This window comes from Macrosteles quadrilineatus, unplaced genomic scaffold (assembly GCF_028750875.1).
Source record: "Macrosteles quadrilineatus isolate MER2022 unplaced genomic scaffold, UCM_ALF_1.0 Scaffold_3__2_contigs__length_128488019, whole genome shotgun sequence".
Taxonomy (NCBI): Eukaryota; Metazoa; Arthropoda; class Insecta; order Hemiptera; family Cicadellidae; genus Macrosteles; species Macrosteles quadrilineatus.
This window is the reverse complement of record NW_026542596.1, coordinates 23,061,604-23,085,680: the sequence shown is the minus strand read 5'-3', so window position 1 is coordinate 23,085,680 and position 24,077 is coordinate 23,061,604. Positions and strand designations below refer to the sequence as shown.

At 34.6% G+C, this 24,077-nt stretch overlaps 1 protein-coding gene across 13 annotated transcripts in view; it reads right to left on the bottom strand.

Moving 5' to 3' along the window:
* Positions 1 to 23,130, bottom strand: part of LOC128988605 (collagen alpha chain CG42342-like) — a 323,334-nt gene extending 300,204 nt beyond the window's left edge. For all 13 annotated transcript variants that reach the window (XM_054410032.1, XM_054410043.1, XM_054410034.1 and 10 more), the window contains exon 1: positions 22,736 to 23,130. In XM_054410032.1, coding sequence (XP_054266007.1) covers positions 22,736 to 22,988 — 253 coding nt within the window. In that variant the 5' untranslated portion in view covers positions 22,989 to 23,130. The remainder of the gene's footprint in view (positions 1 to 22,735) is intronic.
* Positions 23,131 to 24,077: the final 947 nt, after the last annotated feature.

The window sequence follows — 24,077 nt, the reverse complement described above, 5'->3', positions numbered from 1 at the left end:
TGATCAAGATTAGGAATAAATCAATGTCAGGAACTTGTAATCTTCCTAGACTTACTTGGTGGACTGTTTGATAAAGTTGTAATGGCCGGTTGAGCTGTGGATTTAAAATATTTTGAAGGCGTAAAAAGCTTTTTGTGGGATGGAAAGATTTTTCCATGACGAAAGAGAATTCTCTTTTTGAAACTCCTGTATAGGATAATTAGGTACGGGACATGTTGTATAAACAATGCCTTGAGTATGAACTACTTTTAATAATATACGTGCAATTACGAATACCATTTCGATCACGCTCTTCACAGGAAACCCATCCCTACTAGCTGCGATCACCATCCTCAATTATTTTTCACTTTTCCAAAGATATCCGAGACTAACCACTTCACTAACCAAAGAATTCCACTGAAGACAATTTAATTGTTACATTTTAATGGATAAAACATGTTGTTTTTATCTATGGGGAAAAAGTACCCTCAGACAAATATTTATTGCCATAAACTAAATAGAAATAATAATACAAATAAAAAAAGAAAGCTGGAGAGTATTGTTTAGGCGTTTTGATACACCGTGAAATAAATATAATCCTACTAATATTATAAATGAGAAAGTTTGGATGTATGGATGTATGGATGGATGTATGTTTGTGACAAGTGAACGCGAAAAATACTGGTCGGATTGGGCTGAAATTTGGCATGATGATAGCTCACATTACCGATTAACATATAGGCATATTCTTATTTCAAAAATCCTTTCGGGCTCCGCCCCAGTGGCTCTGGAGTTTCCCATGTTAACCTTATTAGAAATGAAATTATTGAATCTTAACAGCTGTTTCAATTAAACAAGTTGGTTCTGTTCTGTGATGTTCAATAGCATTAAAGTTACAAAAATTACCAACAGGGTGCAGCACTATTATTTCTTTTACATTTATGACAACAGCTAATTTGCAACCAAAAGGTGAGTGAGCGTAGCGAACGAACTTCAACCTGGAGGCGAGTTAGCGTAGCGAACGAGCTAACCTGAAGGCAAGTGAGCGCAGCGAACGAGCTCCAACCTAAAGGTGAGTGAGCGTAGCGAACGAGCTCCAACCTAAAGGTGAGTGAACGTAGCGAACAAACTTCAACCAGGACGTGATTGAGCCATGCGAACGAGATAATCTTGAAAATTAAGAAGTTAAACGGGGCAAAGCCCGCGGATTACAGCTAGTAATCTATAAATGTAACAAATCAATTGCAATATTGCATACACACATTAAAGGAAGCTTAATTATGTTACCCAGCAGATTAACTAACTGATCAAGCGATGCTAATTACAGTTAAATCAACAACCAATATGTCGTATCTCAATACTGAAGTGTTTGCAGCTTGTCCTAAATGCACAATTTACTCCACTACACTCAAGATACAATCTAAGATTTGAATGCCAGATCGAACTTTGTTGCAACTTTTTACTATCAGATGTTATCGTAGAATTCACGTTCAATCCTTTATGCCCAAATTCCTTCTTGATTCGAGTCTTGATTGTGTCCCATAAAGCATCCAATTTATATAAAAGTCACGCGATAAACCCAAAATATTAGCACCTGGGGCACGCGGTCGACCGGAGTTGTTTTGGAACCAGATGTTACGCAAAGTGACTCTCGCACGCACGAACACACACGCGTACACACACGCTGCTGCTGAGGTGATTTGGAAAATACGTAGGTATATAATAGACCCTTCAAAACACGTAATTATGAGGAAATCTATTAATTTGTCTATACAGCTTGGCAAAATGGGTTTAGGTAAGATTTAACATAGTTGATTATTCAGAATCAGTAAATCCGTAAATTTAACAATGGTGTTACAAGTACTCTATGTATACTCTCTACTGCCTGCCATTTGAAAATAAAACCATACGTTTTATTAATTTTTATGATCTATTTATAGCTCAGTTTCGTTATCAACCATGTTAATAAACCATATTTGTTGTAGGTTAGTTGGATTCGGGGAAGTGAGACACGAAATAAAAGGTGTGCAAATTTAAATTCTACTCACACGATCAGGGTCAAATTTGACTAATAACCCCATCCCGTTTGACGATAATACCCGTGTACTGTATTGCTACGAAGAATCTACGAACTAATAATAATAATGATAATCCTTTACTGTTGCCTTAGAAATCGATTTCTCTCGTTCTTTCGTCATCTGCACATTCATAAAAAGTGAAGATGAAGAAACGTTTTGTTTACTTGAAAAGTTTCCTACTTTGCTCGAACAATACTCTTGTAATCACAATTAAAAAAAACTACAGATCGCACGTGTCTAAACTTAAAACCCGTACGCGGTAAAAACCAAGACGTTATGTGTCCGGGGCAAAAACAAGATCGTATCCCTCAATCAACAAAGTCGGCACAGCTGCGAAATATAAATTGATTCAACGCCAAAAGTGCGAAAACTTTTTTTAAGACACGACAAGATCGGTGTCGCTGAAGGTAAGCAAGACTGCAGTCCTCAAAAACTTTCGGAAGAAGTCCGAGCGGTGTTTTTGTCTGTGACTCAGTCACAGGTAAACAGTGGAGTCCGACATTTGTAAACAATGGCAGCGAATCTATTAGGCGTAACAATGACAAGAGAGTTCTGAAACACCCTGTAGAAACTACGGGATCATTCAGGGCGCGCGAAGTTTGAATTTTAAACCGATTGTGGGTCCTCTTTCAATAGCACTCGAGTATGAATTTATTCATATCAGGCGAATCGCATCTTTAAACAGTTAGGAGTCGCTTTAAACTGTCGTTTATCAAGCATGTCAGCTCCAATGCATCCCAAGTATCGGTGAATAATAAAGAATCCCTTAACTGGGCACTTACCATTTACAAGGAAATTGTTCATCATAAATTATGAAAAATTATAAATTATAGCGCAGGTCTCCAACTGGTTTTTTCCACTTTATCCATAGTTTCTGCCATTTTCATCCCATCAAAGGCTTGACCTTAGCACTTGTCAGATTCTTTTTCATGTATTTGTGTAGCCTTTTTCAGTTTCCAAGTGTTAAAAGCCACATGAATACACTATTGCACCTGACTCAATTGCGTTGCCGATATTGTGCTTGTCAGATATTGTAAGTTTTTTAGAGGTTTGAACATCTGATCCGTCATCTTGATGAGAAATTCAATAGAGTAGCTTTTCTTTGACCTTCATCTTAGATCTCGTACTAGATTGATATGAATGTAGTTGGTCTAAGTCATCGACGTGTTATCAAGGTGTTTCTCAACTGGGCATGTGCTGTCTTGGCGGACGCAATGAACGATGATCCATTGATGGCTACTTTTGATTAATTACTCCTCTAGTTCATCAGTTAACATTGTTACCGAGTGAGGTTGCAAATGATTACTCTTCTACAACTAACACGGACTCAAACTACTATCAGATGTTTCTATTTGAACTTATCTTGTAGAAAATCAACATTGTACCTATTATGGTAAAATTACATTTTTTTCATACATTAGAAAGTGACGGAACGAAAAATAAAATATCAAAACCAATGAAATGGTAATGACATAAAACATTATATTCCAGTTTTCCCATCAAATGCATATTAATTCTCCAGTGACTTTGCCGACCTAGTTATGAATGCATTGACCCGAACGTAGCCAAGAGCTTATACATTTTTGGTTTAAATGGGGAAAACAAAAGATGATTTTTAATAGAGAGGCTTCTGACTTAACACCAACTGAGGAAAGTAAATCGAATTTTAAAATACTGTATTAGTTTATTATTAATTATCTGTGTATCTAAATGGTTGAAGTGTTCAACTTTGATGGTCGCTATATAGTTGATTCCTAGCTAAATCGAGCCAAAATGCCACATTCATTGAGCTGTAAATTAATTAAATCATGCTAGGCCATACAATAAATGGTCGGATGGTAATTTTTATAAACTAATATTATTTCTATTAACAGAATATACTCATCAGACACAGTAACAAGTCCAGGATTTGTAAGGTTCTCTTACAAACTCGTTTAAAATGCCAATGACTTAAGATAACAAAACTAAAAAAGCATATATGTATAAATTACATTAGCGGATCAAATACTCTGGTATTATAGGTTTCTTAACAGAATATGGAATGGAATTTATTTCTTGAAAAGAGACTATTAAAAATGGCCTTCTAAAGTGCTTCTACTGAAGGTTAGTGATATTTTGCCTCGGCCAGTCCGAGACCTTTAGAATTCATGGTCGGGCCGGCGGCGACCAAATGCGTGCACGCACCGTGACGGTATCAAAATAAATGTTTAATGTAATGTGTTTTTCTACGTGTGTTCAGTGTTTTATGTTTTAAATTGATGACGAATCTGAGAAGAGGATAACCTGAGGATGTGGCAGTCGCCACGAAACATGTAGTTGTCTATCTACCAACACTAAACGGATATTGTAAGGTAACAATAATAATTTAATTGAGACCTTTAATTATCCAGGTCGGAAGTGTAAGTAGGCCTGAGTCAGTTATCACTAGATCACGGGACCGCAGGCTCAGCTTTCTACGTCAGCTGCAGTGATCTCAGAGCGGAGCGAACAAACAGATAGTATCTACAGGGTGAGTTAGAGTAGTGGTTCCGTTACCTTGTTTTCGCACTAAATCCTCAAAGGATATTGAGTTGCTATTATGTTTGTTGTAGTACGTTCGATAGTTTTTAGACCAGGGACTTGTCCTTACAAAAACTTACACGTTGCTAATGGCATATGTAAAAATAAAAGGAATTCGTACAGTGAAAACTATGTATGCACTGTTATTAAGCACTCTCACGATTTCTTGACCATGTTACTTACAGTATGCTATTCTCCTCTACCCCTAAAAATAAGGAATTCATTACGTGTATAGTGTTAATGTGTAACATATTTAAATTCTAAATGCATACTTAGTTCAAGGAACTGGCGTAATTTGTTTTGGAGTTGTGACAGACATCTGTTTTATAATAGAAGACTTTTTTCCGTAAATAGTCTATAGTTAACGTAAAAATTTCACTCTGCAAGTCTGTAAGCTCAAACACCGTGTCTCGCTCCCTGGACGTCTTTTTCAAACCGAAATGAAACTCAAACGCGCCGCCTCGCCCCATCCTCGGTTAATCTTGATGTACCAGCACAAGTGCCAGACCGGTCTTCTTCTCAGCTACCTGATGATATATTAGCAATTCGTCACAGCCCTAGCACCACAGCACTGTCTGATTCAACCTCCTCGCATTTCACCTCTCCTTTTGATATCAAGCGTTTCTGGAATGCCAGCTACAGCGGAATGCTTCTGTCTTATATTTAGCCGCTCGTGCGGACTTCTTTGTTGGCTCCGACATTGTGTCGATAATTAATTACTGTATTTGTAACGAGGTCCTCCTTTGGCTCCAATTAATTAAAATTACTAACAACGTTTAGGGTTTTATATAATTTATAGGTCTTAAGGATGATTGTTTGAACATAATGAGACTGATCTTGTTATATAATTTTTAGAGTTTCTTCCACGAAAACATTTTCTTAGACCGATTAATATTCTTGAAACATATTATTGATGGATGTCCAAAGTCTTAAAAAAAAACATTAATTTAAGACATTTCGTGCCCACGTAACTTGCCATTTTTCTATAAAACACCACAATTCCTAAATATTTCCTTAATGTTTGTTAACTAGCTATTTCCACATTCACTAACAAATTTAATTCAATCTGAGCATATACTTGTAGTCTACAATTCAATAACTTGTCTTCTACAAACAGTCTCACACAACTGTCAACCTTGTGAATGTGGTAAGGTGTTCCCACGCGGTCAGAATATACCGCAGTATCGCTGCCAGTTTTTGCACGTCGGTCTGACCGCATGACCGCAGTGCGCGGCGCGACAGACGAGACTGCGCGTGAGGTGCGTGGTGCGATGTGCGCATGCGTTGTCCCCACGCAGGCGCGGTCCGCGTCACCAGCTGTGGATAGTTTACACCGGGCGTGCTGCTCACTGAACTTTCTCCGTAATGAACACCAAAAGAAACCGCCGAGAGGTGCAGTTTTCAGTGAACATTTTGCACCCCCTTTACATATAGGAGTTACTGTATTGGTATGGTAATCATATTGCACGTGAATCATGTTTGAAAGCATTGACATTAGCAGCAATGTACATAAAAAGCTTTTATTTTGTCACAATTGTATAAAATAATGACCCTAACTTGATAATATAGTTGGGTAGAGAAAAAAAACACATTTTAAGGCACATGTTATACTCCTGTTAAATATACTGTATTTAATGGAAGGGCATTATTTGATGAGTAGGCTATACTGTATAATACTTCTTCCTCCAAAGTATGAACAAAATTAAATATCGAAATAACAGATATCCCTGCACACGTTTACTGAATCATTGAGTGTTAAGCTGCAGTAAATCATTTTAAGACTGATGTCATATTTAATTTATGTAAAAATAAATTTGTTGAATGTTTAACAAAGATTAGTTAAATATAGTTGACCGCTTCGAAAACTCCAACAAATATTCCAAAAATATCAACCATGAAATGACTATTGCCGCTGACCTCAACTAAAGCTATTGAAGCATGCTGTAACATGCAGTCCGTTGACATGGTCAATCGACATACAAACTGATCATGCAACCTACTAATATTAAGTACCAATGATTCATGACTCACACAAGGTTTCCCTTGAGCTTACATTTAAGATGATATTTCCTGAAAATATCTAAATTCAAATCAATGATAAGCTGATTCAACTCAACTAAAGAGTAATATTTTATCTGGTCCGTAACCATCAACTATCCATTCAACATATAAAACAATAACGTGATCGTAAAATAGATTTAACATTAGATATGCTAACATATTATTGAAGGGAGGATCACGCTTACCTAATCAAAATAGGTAATGACCCACTTGTAAGTATTTAAATAAAAAAAACATGATTAAGGGATACAATGTTACTTATAAAAGTATGAAAAAGTCTTTAACCTTTGTTATGTGTCATCAATCACATTTCAATCCAAGGATTTCTTTGTAAACTTTACTCGTGATGCAGACTGATGATACTCATTTGGCAGGGATTCCTACTGAACCTTGAAACACTAATGGCAGACGTGTTTATGATTTAAGAACCTTGGATTCAAATATTGCATGTTTATATGATCAAATTCACCTTGAACAACTAGATGTTGTTGAATAACAGCAAGACAAAATCGTCATAGGTATCTTTCTATAATGTGTCACCTTTTGTTTTGAAGACCCGTGTATTTTAAGTCACGTAAAAACTATTACAGCGTATAGTTAGTATAAGTTAATAATGTAATTGAACCTTTATGTTAGAAGTACTATGCCCCAACGTAGTTTTAATAAATTTTAAAAGTTGTGTCTGGATAACAGTCCATAATGGAGTAGTGGAATAGTAGACATGATAATATAATGAACTATTAAGTATGTAGTGGTGCTATTTCAAGAGTTAAACTTTTATCTAAAATACAGATCATATTGGTGTATTTTTAACATTATCTAAACTTTTACATCTTCTAATTTAACTTTCGTAGTTTGATCATTTGATTGAGCTTTCCACAATTTGTATTTGCAACAAATTGAGGTTTTGTTACTAATATTTAACTCACAATTTGCCATAGTATATTAACGGTAAATAACTGTTATTCAAGATTTCTCGATGGCAAATTGTAGGATAACTTTTAACCTGAGGCGTATCAACAGAAAATGCGTTCCATCCTTTACAAGGTGATATACCAATTAATGGAAGAATATTTAATAGTATTCAGTTCATAATCTCACAATATGTACTAACTCTAATATAAAATTAACTGCAACGTTAAGATCAATGAAAACAATGAATACCTAAACTACTCCTTAAATAAACAGTTTACAATATTTTTCACATGTAATTTTTAAACAAATGTTACCTGCTGAACCCATTTCCACTACTATCAAGTCCTTTTACTGCATGACTAATAATCGACATAACATTATTCCTATTATAAAAAAGTAACAAATAAATGCAATCATAAATGGTGAACCACTGGCGAGACTAACACACAAAATTTGGCAAGTGTCATTTTTATGATGACCATTACTTGTTTACAACTTATTATAACCTTATTACATAAAAGCAGTGTACGATTTATCACATGAGCCAAGTCCATCGTGTATTGTTTGCTTCAGCAAACGACCTTTGCTGTATTTGTGGATGATACAATAAATAAAACTTTTATAGACAACAAAATGGACGTTCCATGCTCGCTTGGCGCTAAATGGCCTCTAACAGCATTTCTTCCACTTAGACATTTTTATTGATGCTATTACTCAGGCAAAAAGTCAATGCTGACCTTTTAAACACAATATTTTAAATTTCTTTTGCAAAAACATGGTTGTTTATTATTGATATAAATGACGTTGTATACGAAGAACCAATTTCTTGTTTAGACAAGAACAAAATATACACACATAAATCTTGCCCTCTTAAGCCTCCAACTTTAAATTTGAATTTGAAATGGTTTAGGTGCAGTGGTAGAACATTATGGCTATGGTCTATGTGCTATACTATAGCATACCGTATGGATTAAAAGAACCAAATTTTCTTAAACTGTGTCCTCTCCTATAACTGCAATTAGCATTTTATACTTATATGCTAACCCCTACGAAGGACGGATACTTTGCTAGTGATATATATTATTATAGTATTCTATTATGGTACATCTATTATAATAGCAAAGATATAATAGCAATCTTAGTACAAAAACGTTAATGAACTACCTCAACTAGATCACTCAAGGCTGAGATAATTCAAGGCGCTCAGTGAAAACCACCAACAACCAACGCTGTTAACAGTTGCTGAATCAACACCGGTTGATGAGGAAGAGGTTGAGTGGAGGGGGAGGGGAGGGGGTCAACCGATGACCTCACAAAGTGTCAATACTTGATTGTGATAAATGTGTAGAATATTCAGTAACAGCCGTGTCCAACAAGGCGAGCTTCATGTGCGGCCTGTATAATTTATTGCTCTGGAGAAACGGACAAGGAAACAGTAGTTCTGTAAAACGGTACAGTTGTTACTATTAATAAATTATTTTTAAAACCTAAAAAGAGTTTAACAATTTAAAGTTATTGAGTGCCATTTTTTGTAATTTTTTTAATTGTTTACGTTGTTTTATAAGTTAGACAAGTTATGACTGATAACACCCCTAAGGGTCATCAACAACATTGAGATTAAAATTAATTAAAACATAAATGAACCATGATTGATTTGATTCATAACTGAAATTGTCAATTCAAAATATCTTATATTCCTTGCACCATAAACAGACAGACCACTCATGTTAAGAAACCAAAAGCGAAACCAAAAGATCTACTTCACCTTGGAAAGTTTGCAGAAACTCTAGACAATCCACCTTTTTGCAACAACAATGGGGACTTAACTCCAAGACCTTACTTTGAAGCACGTTGTCCTAACGTCCTCTTCCTTGGTGGCCTTTGGCCACGAAAGAGAGCAAGTTTAGTGTTATCGTCAACGAATCTGTTTCAAAATAATTGTTTTACCAAAGTGTTTATTATCTCTATTACGTTTTATTTACTTGCAAACATTCCTAATGGAAACACACTGTATAGGAACGATCTATTCTGAAGTGTATAAGCACACAAGTACGCTTCGACAACGTGAGATATCCTCAGTTTTGGGTCTTAAGGGTTTTTCGAGGGTTGACTTAGATTGAGGAAAAACGCGGAAAGAAGGTCAAAACCTTCCGGGAAGGAACAAGAATGAGGGTGAGGCACATCTAACATAAGCCGCCCCAATAACAGTTTGACTCGGTTTGGGCTTTGTCTTTTCAAACGTAAAAACAAACGTCGATACGCGTTAATATTACACAAAGGCAAACCATGTGTATGGTTTGCGTATTTACTATGCAGCCATACATTTGCTTACCACTATCACCCCGTTTAAATATTTTGCCACCTCTATGAATGGCATTAAAATTTACTTATTTAAAAAAAAGCTTTTAACTCTAAAAAGGATCAAAAGTCAACTACCTTTGGTTACACATTTTAATAAGGCAGACTAAGTTAAATTCCATCGGGCTAAATTATGTAAATTTGCGGGGCGAAGTATGATATACATCTAAGTACAAGATTGGAGTGTATTTTTATGTTTAAAATATACTAAGATCTTCTCCACAACATCGATGGTATGTTTTGTTTCGGAGGCTGCACGCAAGGGGCCAACAATGAAGAGAAACGACTGACGTATTTACTGCGCTCTTGTAATGTGTCCTGTAAATAAACTAAACGACGTTGTAAGTTTCGTTTTTAAGCTATTATTGGATTGAAATAAATTAAAATTTTTAGAAAATTGAGAATACCGGTAACCAGTTTTTTTATTTGCGTGTTTGTTCGTTTCCTTGAAAAGTCAAGAACAAATATGAATGTAATTTAATAAATGGATATACAGGTAAGGGAAATATGAAAAGTTTAATATTTTTGTAACAAATATGTATATAGAAAGAAATATGTATACTGAATGAAGTTTTATTGGTTCAAGAGCAAAACAAAACTGTACGCTTTTCATATTTTAGATTTGTCATATATTACGTCGGCGTCTTACAAAAACCACTATGTAAAATACGATGTTAAGAAAGCTAACATTGTTTAGTATTTGACAATCAGTTAAATATTTTACCTACAAAAAAGAAATTTTAAAATTAAAAGCCAAAGTTAGGACTTACCACCAAGTATTGTTTACATATACCAATTAAGGGATGTGTAAGTGAGCCCTTCTAAAATAATGTGTAAGTGAGCAAATTGATAATAGCCCATTAGCATGACCTCATGTTCGAGTTAGGTCTGACGGTTTAACTTGAAGGTAAACCGTGGTGTAAAACATTTTCATCCAAGATCAAAATTCACAAGTGTTGTTTATTTAACTTTATTTCGGCTACGATATTGGGAGAATAATTATTTCAACCATTTTCATAATAAATTGGACAAAATTTCTAATGCAAATTAATTACATTCTTAGCAAGCCGATTTCCTATGATTTCCTATGCTTCTGTTAGTTTTTACGCCCACAACAAGGCAACAATGGATGCGTCGGTAATATTAGACTCGAATAGCGAACTGTTCCGAGAAGAAGAGATCGGACTACCACACGCACACTAATACACACGTACACACACATGCGACACTTGGCAGAGGTTCAATCTGCGACAGACTAAGTAAAGTTCATCAGACTTCTAACGTCGAGCGACACGTCGTCTGCTACATGGGCGGCCGACAAGGTCAATCAATGGACATAAAGTTAAAAGTGAACGTGTTGTCACCATGTTGGCACCCAACCTAACCGTACACAAGTTTGTGTGGAGCTTTAAAATATCGGTAACAGTATTTGAATTAAATATAAAAGAAAATTCCAAAATTGTTAACATGCATGGAACGCAATGAAGGAATGTAAAAAGCTCACAAAATATTTTTTTCTAAAGAAATGGAGTTGACCAAACGTAAAAACAGGTTAATTTGTTGACGTTTATTTTATCATCCAAAATCAGCTTATTAAAATTGATTAGAGGACACAAAGACACCATAATTAAAAATGTCTTTCAACCTATGGAGCGCACAATGTATGTATAGTTTATTTAATATCACCAACCATAAATGTGGTATTTAGTTGATTTACTATAGGTAAAGAAAGTAGCTCTTTCTAACTCTGCAGACAATCTAATGCAGCTTAAATTACAACACGTATAATTGATTGATCTTATAATGTTACTGGATACCTACTTTACATCGTTGCTGTATTCAGATAACATAACGAGTCTAAAAAAACAGACACATATAAAAGTTATAACGCGCCAATAACAAAGCGTTTATCTATTTGGAGTTTGGATCATAACAATAAGGCGGAGAGCTGTTCTCGGTTCGTTCCTTCGTTATGTCGGATTGTATGGTAATTGTGGAGCTGTTCTGTAGACGTGAATAGTCGTAAATAATAATAATTCCTCGTGAGTTATGCTTCGAAGCGTCTAAACTGGAACACTTGAGAAATCGACTAATTCATTCTAGGGTAACTCCTTTGACGAGTATGGGAAGTGCAAGGGGGACTTCTAAACACTATTGGAATTAGTTTGATTTGCGATGATCTACCTGAAAAATGTCAAAATAAATATTTACATCACTAAGTAAGTGATATAATCTCATATTATACTTTCTCCTTCAAAATGTTGTAAAACTTGTTATTACTTCCTATGCAAAAAATCAATATTCGCAAAAACCCTAAAAAGCTAATTTGGAACTAAGAAGTTAAATGTTTTTCATGCAATGGTTCATAAGTATGATTAAAGGTTTACCATACAAAGAATGTCTTAGTAATCCGTGTTATAAATATTGTTCATGTTGAGAATACAAAATAATAAGAGTAGATATTTATATCTGTTTAAGATAAAAGGGTTTAGTAAACTAACACAACTAATATACCGCTTCAACAAGAGATAAATGTTCTTACGTAAATAACGTGCTAAACAAACCGTTATTTTCACAAGAGCGAGGAAGTATGACCTGTTACCCTCCCAGGAAACAAGCAAGAGGACCAAACAAAGGACAAAAAAGAATGTAATGGGGCAATATACATTAATCACTTACGCGAAACAAGAGGGGAGACTTTTGGAATGTTTTTTTCTCTCTTGGACAGCAAGCTGGTAATGTCTCTTGAGTCAAATTACAGGTATTCATTCGTATTCCAGTGTTATTTCGATCTTAATGAGTTAACATGAAAAGAAACTTGTTTATAGTTAAATAACTTTCTGTAATACGGGTTCGGTTTGTGATTTTTTATTTAAATGCATTCGTCTCTTGAAGAGTTTCACGATTGGTAAGGAAAGACTATTTATACGTAAGGAAGTGTTCAATAGCAGTTTCACCCATTAACACTAAATATTTCCTAGATTTAGAAAATTAATATCGTCTTGTTTACATAAGACTGGGACAGGTGGCGTCGTAATCCAGCTACTAGGAGGTCACGAATTGTGGATATTTATAGGCATGCACTGTGGATGCGATACTCTCTGGTGTGGAGTAACGTCCGCACGAGTGAGTACTCGACTATCCGCAGTACCATCCTGATAATTAGACCAATTCGTTAAATACGAAGGAAAAAATGTGGTTCGGATTCCACTATAAACTGTAGGTCCATTAGTTGCCATTAGCTGTATGTGCTATTAGTTAACAGCTGTGTCTAAGGAACATGTCGGCCTTAGTCACTAACAAGACTACAAGATCGCGCCACTCATCCTACACTAATCCTTCAATCATATTTGGGTTAAAATACGCATAGTGGCGTCCCCATATTAAATAATTGATAATTGATAAGGTATTACAGGAGTAAGTACCGAAGATTTACGTCTAGGTTTAATGTATAAAAATAAAACTAAGTACACCATTTTCCTAAAACGGCTTGTCAACGAGATTTCCATCATTTAGTTTTTTTTGTGCTTTTAATTTATGTCTCAAAAATTCTCAGGCTTTTATGTCTCAGCCTTTTATTTTTCTCATAAGTCGAATCCCATTGTTAAAAATTCATAAATGCGGGATTTGTAACGAGCCCAGAAGTAGAGTGCCCAGATAATCCAGATTGATGGCACTTCCAAATAAACTTACGCGCAAAGTTTAAGACCGGTAAATAACGTCTGTCTCTGGCTCGTAACCCGGCTGTTTCCGGATCCAAAATTATAACTAAATAATACCATCTCCGACGCAAATGTGGTCTGCAAGGTTGTGTAAAAGAATCACAGAATAACTATTGTTCTTGCGTATTTTTAAAACTATTGAAATAGATACACACATTATTTTATTAAAACTTACAATAATTCTGTATTATTTTATTTGTGTGGAGTTAAATGGTTTCTTACATAACTACAATTCTGTTAGAAAACAAAGCTTAATAATAATTTTAGTTCGGATATTTTTTAATACTCTGTAAGCTGATAGCTTAAACATTCTAACGTGAAATTGATTTGTATTCAAACTCTCTCTGAGATACGATTTTGCCGTTCTTGTAAAATTGTTGTAACTATGCTTGATTTTGTAATTTCTTGGACATTTTATTTCTAATCTGCTTGGTTCGAAATATTTCCTTCTGTGCAAATAAGAAACGATCTTTATCACAGCAGTACGTAACGTACACAATATCAAAGCTCAGGATGAATTATTCATACTAAGTATTTTCTTTTGTCTTATATTATCTTATATCAAGGTAGGAATATCCTTCCAATGACACAATGTAAAGTAGCAGTTGTTGTAAAGTATTATTTATAAGAGAGTTTAGTAAAACAGTAACAGTACTACGATATGCAGTGGCTATGATTCGATCAAAAGAACACAATTTAAGTAGATGTATAAAAAAAACATTCTGTGGCAAATATAAACCGAACAGTAGATGTTGTTCCTTGATAGCAACTCGTGTTTCTCTCTTAAAGGCAACAATTATTGGTTATTGAACAACGTTACACCTGAACGTTCCTTGGAACTTGAGCTTTTATTCAATTACTCATAGTTTGTCCAAACGACTAAAAATAACAAACTAACTAATAACAGAAGTTTCATTGTAACATATTGATATTCTATAATTTAGTCTATAATATCTACTTTAGTATAATATCACAGGTTAGTTACCTTGTTTTATTTTAAATACTCCTTGATCATATTCATCACGTCATATTTTAATGTCATGTTAACCTTAAAAAGTCTTCTTTCAACAGGTCTAATTAAAATTATAAAAAAAATATCTTTTCCTACAGTCACCCGACAAAGTTGGCTTCCCTGTACTGTTTATAGTACAGAAAGCTGCTAATTGCTGCATATTTATACTTTGCCGTACGGTTTATACTTTGCCGCACGGTTTATACTTTGCCGCACATCAGGATTCCAACCAAACAACACAAAACAGCGTGGTTTTATTATGCACGTAATCCGTGTACGCTTGGAAATAGGTTGGCAAAACTTAAAGATAATAATACTATGAACAGCTGATTGACTATTATAACTACGATTTAACCTGTCATTTCGTGTTTATAGTTTTGGTATTTCTGAACTTTCTGGACTTTTCTTTTAAACGTTTTTAAAACATTCCTACGGTCTTAATAAACAAGAAAATACCTTTAAAGCATTTTTTTTAGGCGCGGAAACCACTTCAAATTACAAAAACATACGGAACTATATTCTCAAAAGACGGAGAACATTTCTTGCCGAGGAAAAATAGCGGAGTGATACGGACCACGGGTACTACTTTCTCCAGGGCACCATTTGTGTAATTGTGTTGCTAGCTGAACCTAAAAACGTGTTGTATAGTGTTTGAAAGACTAATTATTTATGTTTTATAGTGACTGTAGGAAAAATATAATGTGTAACACGAGTGAAAAAGGCCTTTGCTGCACTCGAGATCATTCCGCACTCGCCTGCGGCTCGTGCGTAAACATTGCTCTCGTGTGCAGCAAAGTGCCACTTTCACCACTAGTTACACAAATAACTATTCACATCTGTTTCCCCGTACAGTAATAAACAAAAATGCAGTTTTTTCAACGACAAAAATTGCTTAAGCTATTTTATTGTCATCTCATAAATCTTGTTACTTGATCAGTATCTATTTTATCGCAAATAAAACAATGAACCATTTTGATGTTTATTAACAAGTATTTGAGTATCATCATTAAACACATCGTAGTTTATTGGGGATTTTCTGACTCAACTTTGTGATGATGATCTAGTTTAATAATTAATTGCTCAAAATTGAATACAACAGGCCCAATTTAGTATTTTTATCACTATGGTATAAAATGACTATTTTGATCACGGACTCAAGCTAAACCAACAGCCTAAGTAGGGAAATAAACATTTGGTAGTGTGATTGTTATATTTTTTGTCACAGTGCAAAACTCATAGCTAAATAATTAACAAAACTTATATTTTTGCATTTATAAATTAATCTTTAAAGCTAAATGGTCGAGGTTTTTATGAACTCGACTCCATTGATATTTTGTTGCACTTGGAAGAAAAAGGGCTACAGTACTCTGGCCTCGCAACGCATTATTTTGAAGATACGTTAACTGCGGCATGAGAAAAATTGTATTTCAACTTATTTAAAGGAAATACATAAACTGGGTGATTTTGAACCAATCCTAATCATCAACTGCATTTCTATAAATGCCCGATATCTCGTAATTAGTAAGAAAGCCCAATAAGTCTCGTTTGTCCAGCTGTAGTTTGGTCACGTCTCCTAATCTACAATTAAGCCCAATTTTCCGACCGAGGGCTCGTGGGTTTTTGTGTTGGGTAATTATGAGGGATGCCACGCCATCTGGGGGGAGGGGGAGGAGGGAGATTCCACAAAAAGTATCTTGTTTCTCAAAAACGTGACAAGAAACTGGATTACCCGTATATCATTGCAACACATGTTGATGATGGATCTATGGATTGTGACCCAAGCTTTGGAAATACAACAGGTGTGGACTATGAAGTGCTGGAGACATAAAAATTGAATTGGATTGTAAAATTTGAGTTGCAACTAAGTGTTTAATAGTTGTATCTTTGTTTGAAATATAATACATTTTTGCATGTAATGATATAGTAGGCTAAATGCTATCTCATTGTTACTTAGTTGTTATTTTATATACTACTAAATTAGTTGCTGTTGTTGTTTGGAATATAATAAAGTATAAAAAGCCTTGTCTATAAAAACCCTGTAAAATATATAACTGTTTTGTCAATAACACAACCACACTTTCGAGATAAGTTAGTTAGCCTACGGTAGTGCAATTGATATTTATCATCGATCAGTTTTGAAAATAAAATATCAACTAACTTTACATTCTCATACACGAAGTCATTATACAACAACTAGTGGATTTTTCCACATTTCACCATAGGGTCCTACCTCATTCTGGGTTAAAGTGCATAAGTGCAAAATTCTGGGTTGGGTAACAGCTAGTACAAACTAATTAGCATTTGATAAGAAATAACAGACTCAAAGTTAGTGATAAAAGAATTATATACAACAAGCAAAATTTATCTAAAAAATAATACCAGGGATCAAACATAAACGAAGTTTACCCTTCACATTTTGCTGTACACATACATGCTGGTTAACTCCCGAGCATGTAGTAGCGTGTAGATTTGTGGGCTGCACTTTACTTTAGGTCCTACACTCATTCGAATGAAAATATCGATCGATATATTGATTAATCAATTGTTTCATTCGATATATCGTTTGATTAGATAGGTAAGGTTAACCTAACCTAACTAACCAAACGATATATCGAATGAAACAATCGAACAAACGATATTTTCATTCGAATGAGTGTAGGACCTAAAGTAAATTGCAGTCGATTTGTGTAGTAGGTCTAGTTAGATGTTTCAGCTGAACACAACAACACAACAGAGTCCAATGTTTGTGTCGTGTTGTGGTTTGAAACACTGACGTTTTTCATTCCACCTATATTGGGGCCAGGATAGCAATCAAACAAACATAAAGTCCCGACTACCACGTTGTTGTATTGCAATACTCTTTTATCTACATGACATATATCCAAGACCGTTTTGACGTCACCTGTATTTTTATCTATAGTACTATTTTTAATCGATTTTTATATCCATCAATTTACTTATACCTTGTCACTGTCTTTACGAAACAGTGTGCGTTTTTAAATGTACTAAACATAAGTTATGTGTTCCTAAAAGCCCGGGTCTCTGAAAACAATCCTGTGATAATTTACCTAGATTCAGAGTAACACTAAAGCTGTTTTTAATAGTTTATAATTTATTATGAACTAAACATTGTGATAAATAGGAATCTTTTCTCTGTTGCATGAACCGCAGTAAAATATCAATGCATTATTTGTTTGTGTCTAAAACGCATTGGTCGATATGCCCATTACAATCATTATGTGTTTAAACCTAATAAATATGTATATGTTTACTGTGTGAAGTCCATTTTGCTATAAATTTATTGAAGCACTCTCGCCATAAAACTTAATTATTGCATTTTTTTTTTCAACAACCACCATACTGCATACTGGCACTTTTAATACTAGATTCATGCTTTTTACACTGCAGTGTCAGGGGATTGGACACGAACGTTTATGTCAACTAATGGACCAGAGTACAGATTGACATTGCATCTTCCACAAAGTGCTTTTAGGGCACTCGCAGCCTTTTAAAGTAAACATGTCCACACATCGACACTTCACCATGAAAATTCAGTGACAATTTTAGAAAAAAACTGTGTCAGTTGTAATTTTGGGTTTATTTTTTGTATGTAAAATATTGTAAATTTTGTTGATGCGATGAATATGAGTGTGATAATAAATGCTAAAAGAAGTAGAAATATTATATTGTTTAAATAAAGTTCTATTGATAGGAGTTCCATTGGTTTAAAATGTATTAGTGAACTCTGGGTAAGTAGGCCTATTACGATTTGTTAGAGAAGGGGTAAGGGCAATACACGTCGAGAATTTTGTGTAATTCCTCAAGAATTATATGTTGTTTTATACTGGGGAAGGTTGGTGGAGTATTCATTAAAATTATAATCAACGCAAATAATATTTCTATACCATTTATCCATCTATGATACTGAACAGCATTGGTTTTGAGGCTGATTATGTTTTTTTTACCACATTATCATTAAAAGTAACCTAAACTTTGTGACCATTATTTCTCTTTCAAAATGTAGGCTACTTGTAAAAGTTCTAAAACAACCACGATAAACAAACTTAACCTCAGAAACTTCACAAAAGAGGAAAAGCTTGCGATTTTCAATGGTCACTACATTTAGATTTTACTGTTTTCAAAACGCCATTACTGTCCGCTCTCTTCAAAGGAGTCTACAATCTCTCGCTCAAATGGACCGCCAACCGTGCGTGAAACTACAGTAGGAAACGAGAAAATACTTCAAAGACGAACAAATAGGCTGTAAATAGACGCATTAATAAACAAGCAGTGTGTGAAAGTAATGCGACTGTGGGGGGTGCTGTGTTGTTGAAGGGAGGGGGGACTGTCTGGTACTGGTGGTACCTTTCTTCATATTAGAAGGGGGTTGTAAGTATTATATATTATATTGTCTTTCAAAACAATCACGTTTTTTTTTTCAATTTAATTTAATATTGGAATGTTTCGCTGTTGCACATATTTTACTTATTTATTCAAGTGGTTGGTAAATTAATTGAAAAGATGAAATTCAGGAGGCGATGTGTATTCTTATAGTAGTTTACGCAACGATTGCGTTAAGGAGTCTTTACGACACTAGTAGAAAATTTAAGGCACGAGCCTAACTTATCGTCGTACGATACTATTAACGCGAGTTGCGTACACTACTTTACCTACGACCGTTTTTTAATTACTAACAATCTGGTTTTTAATTACTAACAATCACTACTCATAACTTCTTTAGAGAGGTTATGTTTTCGTTTATTGTCATTGCCACTGAAAGTGATGCAACGACTTTTTGTTTAATCAGCTGATTTCATGTAATTACGTGTTTGTAAAACTTCGTTAAATAATACCTACGTTACCTTTTTCAGTGAATAGGTTCTGCTAGCAGCATTCTTACCATAAATATCAGGTACAATTAGGGAAATATTGCATATTATTTTGGACGACTGAATAATATAGTGAAACAGTTAATTTACAGTTAGATTTCAGCATCGAATATGTGGTCCACAACGAGTTAGGTGAAAAATTGGTTAAGAGTGTTTCAAAATAAACCAGAGCGTATTTTCATTTATAAGTTTAACCTTATTTTGTTTCATCCATTTAATGAATTACTGGTATGTAATTTCATACCTTTGTTTCGATTTTGGTGACAAACGATTAGCACAAACAGTTTGTGCTCTCACTTCCATCTCGTCAACTTCGCTTTCACTAACTGACATTTAAAATCAGTTTAATCTACCTTCCTTTAACTTCCACTAACTTAGGTTAAGAATACGCGAGTATCAACAGGAACAAGTCGGATCAACAATTGAAATTGCCAACTGATCAGCTGATCAGCTGATTAGTTGACGTTCGAAACATTACTATTTTACTTATTTTCTCTCAATCCTTGAACCTCATTGGTCCGTTACCTGTGTTGTTATGAGAAAAACTATGCTGTTATGAAATGAAACTATGCCGTTATGAAAGTAAACAGCTATTAAGTGAAACTTTTCAATTCTAAGAACTGAACTGAAATGGCTACTTTAAAAAACGGTCGTAGGTAAAAGAAGGAATTTAACAGTATTTTAATTCCACCGGCGTGTTTTTAAAACACCTGTGTTGACATTTTCGGTCAACTTCAGATCTATAGATTCGTTTTTATGTTTAAACCATAGACTAAGGAGCTTAGTCTCTGGTTTAAACGAAGGAAAATGTTCGCTATTTTCAAGGCTAAATTAAATACTTGATGTTCATATAAGCCCTCAGGGATTAAGAAACATAGTCGCCTATGGGAAACTGAATTGAAATTTTTACAGAGATTCATTCTACCCTGCAGGTAAATTCTTGATTTTAAGAAAAATATGTATTCAGAAGTTTAATGTAATAAATGATACTTTCAGTGGGATTTAGTATTTACAATTGCAAAGTAATTGGTCATTTTGACGAGAATCTACCACGGCAGCTCATTAAAACAAACCATTTAGTTATTTCATTTTTTTTATCACACTGTTAACTGTATAGATTTCACACTATTAAGGTTGGCTACCGTACAACCTTAATAATTGGAGTAAAGGTTTCAAATTACATCAAACGTTGAAAATAAATATAGACTACTTTTTTAAAACAGAAACTTAGTTCATGCACTTTAAATTTACAGTACTTACATTATAAAACGTTAAGTTAAAGAACATCTAGAAAATCGCCGAATATAATATACATAGCTGGCAGTAATAATTAGAAAATTGACCTATTTAGCTACATTTCTATTCTCAAACTACTGGGGGTGGTCGGTAAATACACTCACAACATCTAAACTCGGCACACTGAATAGGAAACGCAATTTATGAAGAGGAAGATAAGTAGCATGAATCATGTTAACACCTCTGAAACCCGGATCCTAGTGTCACTTGAACAAGAGAATAATTTTGTTTCAAGTAGGCTACACCCTTTAATTAAGGCTCATTACTAAAAGATAACATTTATTTTATGTTTTCGAGATAAATATAAATTTGTTGTGCTAAATATTTTCCTTATCTTCGGTACCTAATGTTATGGTATATTAGATCGTTTATTTGATTTGATTTATTTAGTTAAATATTTTTTTATGCAGTTATAATCTTGGTACGCGTTGATCACTTAGGCCAAATGAAGAATTCTTTATATCCTTTTCGTAAATATATAATATAGCTCACACCTTAATGATAAACATGAAAGACCGATTTTACAGAAAAAAGGAAGGTAGTAAAAGAAACAAAAACCACAAAAGATTTACAAACCACTCAACGACGCAATAGAAGGATGGACTAAAACGAGTATATAAGTACAACTTAAATATTAGTTTTGAAATAAATTTATAAATTATAACTGAATTAATATTTTAAAAGCTTGATAGTTATAAGCAAAATAAGAACGCTCAGTTTAAACTATCAATACTTATAGTTAACTTTCATTCGTATTTAATTGTTTTTCACTTAGGATAAAAATTAGTAACAGCATAAAGCATACTAAACAAGCTTAATTCCTAGAAACCATTTACAATGCTCAAAGCTGGGTAACTTGATAAAGTGAGCTTCTGTAAATGTTATTAATTGAAATATAACGAGGTAGGTATTTACAACTTGTTAGCGAAAATTCAGCAATCCATTGAATGTTAAACATTGCTTTTATTAATTAGTTAACTTGTGTTGCGATGGTTACTTGGGATTTGTGAAATAAAACCTTCGGTGCTTCAAATAAATTGTTAACCCTTTAATGAAATCAGTTAAAAATATTGTTTCATGTTTTATCGGTGACATCTTTAGAAGGAAAATTCAATGATGAATTCAACTAACCTTTGCGATAGCTATTTTGTTAAGGACAGAGTTTAAAACTTGTTTGAAGTTGTTTTACTTTTTATGTAATTTTATATCCAACGGTTTTGTGCTGTAATATCAACAGGAATACTAATGTTTCATATTAATCTTTTTTCGAGATGTTCTAGTTAGCATATGCGGTTCTATGTAAAAGGTGTGATTATAAGAATTGTAACTTATGTAGTCATCAAAATAACTATTTAAAAAATTTTTTTTGCTATTCCCTGAATCACCTCCACTATTTTTATCATAACATTTTCGATTTGCATTCAATGTATTATCTCTTGTCACCCATGTGTTTCTAGATAAGTCTAGTTGTAGCCACCCTAGAGTATTATAATCTGAGGTCGTGAGTACACACAGGACTGCTTCAATCATGATGTTCATATTGCTCTTAAATTGTCCTTAATGTAGTATGTGTATTGTCAATTGATACTTATCGTTACAGTAGTTGTCTACAGGAACCAATTTTCCGTCTAAATAGATCTCTACTTTAAGCTTTCTAAAACGTCAATCTATACAAACCTGCCTATATTTATTTTTACTTTAAGATTTTTATGAAGGTATTATGTAACTTAAATATGGTAACGGAAAAAATCTACAGTTGATGAAGTACCGACATTTGGCTTCAGAACATCTAGTATTGAAACTTGATATCCCTCATGTGATATCCTCATTGTAGGTGTAGTATGTTAATTAATAAAAAGTATTTACCTGGACATGAACAGTCGCTAGTGTCCCTCACCACCCGCGTATGCTGCGAGTACTTCCTGCCGACCTCTCGCCGGAGCCTCTCCACCAGGAGTTCCCCAGGGACCTGGTTCTGTCTCTCCAGAGCATCCAGCCGGGACTCCAGTAGGGACTGCTTGTACAGCACGTACCCAGAGACCACCACGGACACTATACACAGGCTGGCGAGCCAAGCGTGCGTCGCCCTGCCGCACTCCTTCATCTTAGTCTCCGACATCAGTCAACTCCTAGGTACCCTTCCCAACACCTGCGCTCGTAGCCATCACGTCACTGAAAATACACTGAGGAATCGTACACACTTCGACAATTTTTCGGAACCGGTTTTTCGATCGCGACTTCGTACACTCCCACTGGACGTTCGGACGATGTTGGCACTTCGGAGGACCGCACTCGACTGTCCGTCTCTCCGAACGCCCCACCCCCTCCACAAGCTCCTCATCTCCCCATCACCCCCCTCGCGGCGCTGAGTCTACGAGATGCACTCGGGTTAGTTTCGCTTCACGGTCGCATCCACAAGCACAAAGCAGTTTGGTCGCTGCGGCCAATTGTGGTGTCATGTGGCGACGCATCTGTATACCTGAAAAAATATTTGTTTGGAGTCGAGTGGGGTGATGCCACGCCACTACCTTTTTTTAACTAGAATTTCCACGAAATATGTTGTTGCAGTAATATAAAATATTGTAGGGGAAACAGTAGTATTGTAAAAATATTTTGTTCATTAGAGGACAGTAATTGTATTACGATTTATGCTTTATAAACTTCAGTCAAATTTAGAATAAAGAAATAAATACCCCCGCCGCAGCAAACCTGCCGACTAAGCGAATTTCCATTTGTCTGAATTGATTTTCAGTTAAATATATTTTAATAACATTAGGTTTAACGAGTACCTATGTTTGCTGCTACAAGGAAACTAATAAAGTGTGTTTTTGAGTAAAATATTGATAGCTTAGTACAAAATAAATAAATTTGCCAAGTTTGATCAAAATATATTCATAAACAAGCAAACTACAACATTTGACAATTTTCTCCATAAGAATAACATGGGAATTTTAAATTTACAATTTTTTTAATTTTCTCCGTTACTAATATTCGAACAAAAATACTTTTATATACTAAATTATTTGTTTTTTTAAGCTCTTTAAAAAGGTCTAAAGAGAAATTGGGAAATTTTGTGTTTTGAGGGTCAAAAGTGAGAAAAACCAATTTTTACCCCATAAAACCCCCCGTAAAGCCCCGTTCCCATGGTCCGATCGTGCTGGTTCGCGAACTCATTCAAGTTTATCCCGCTTTACACCTTTAAACCAAA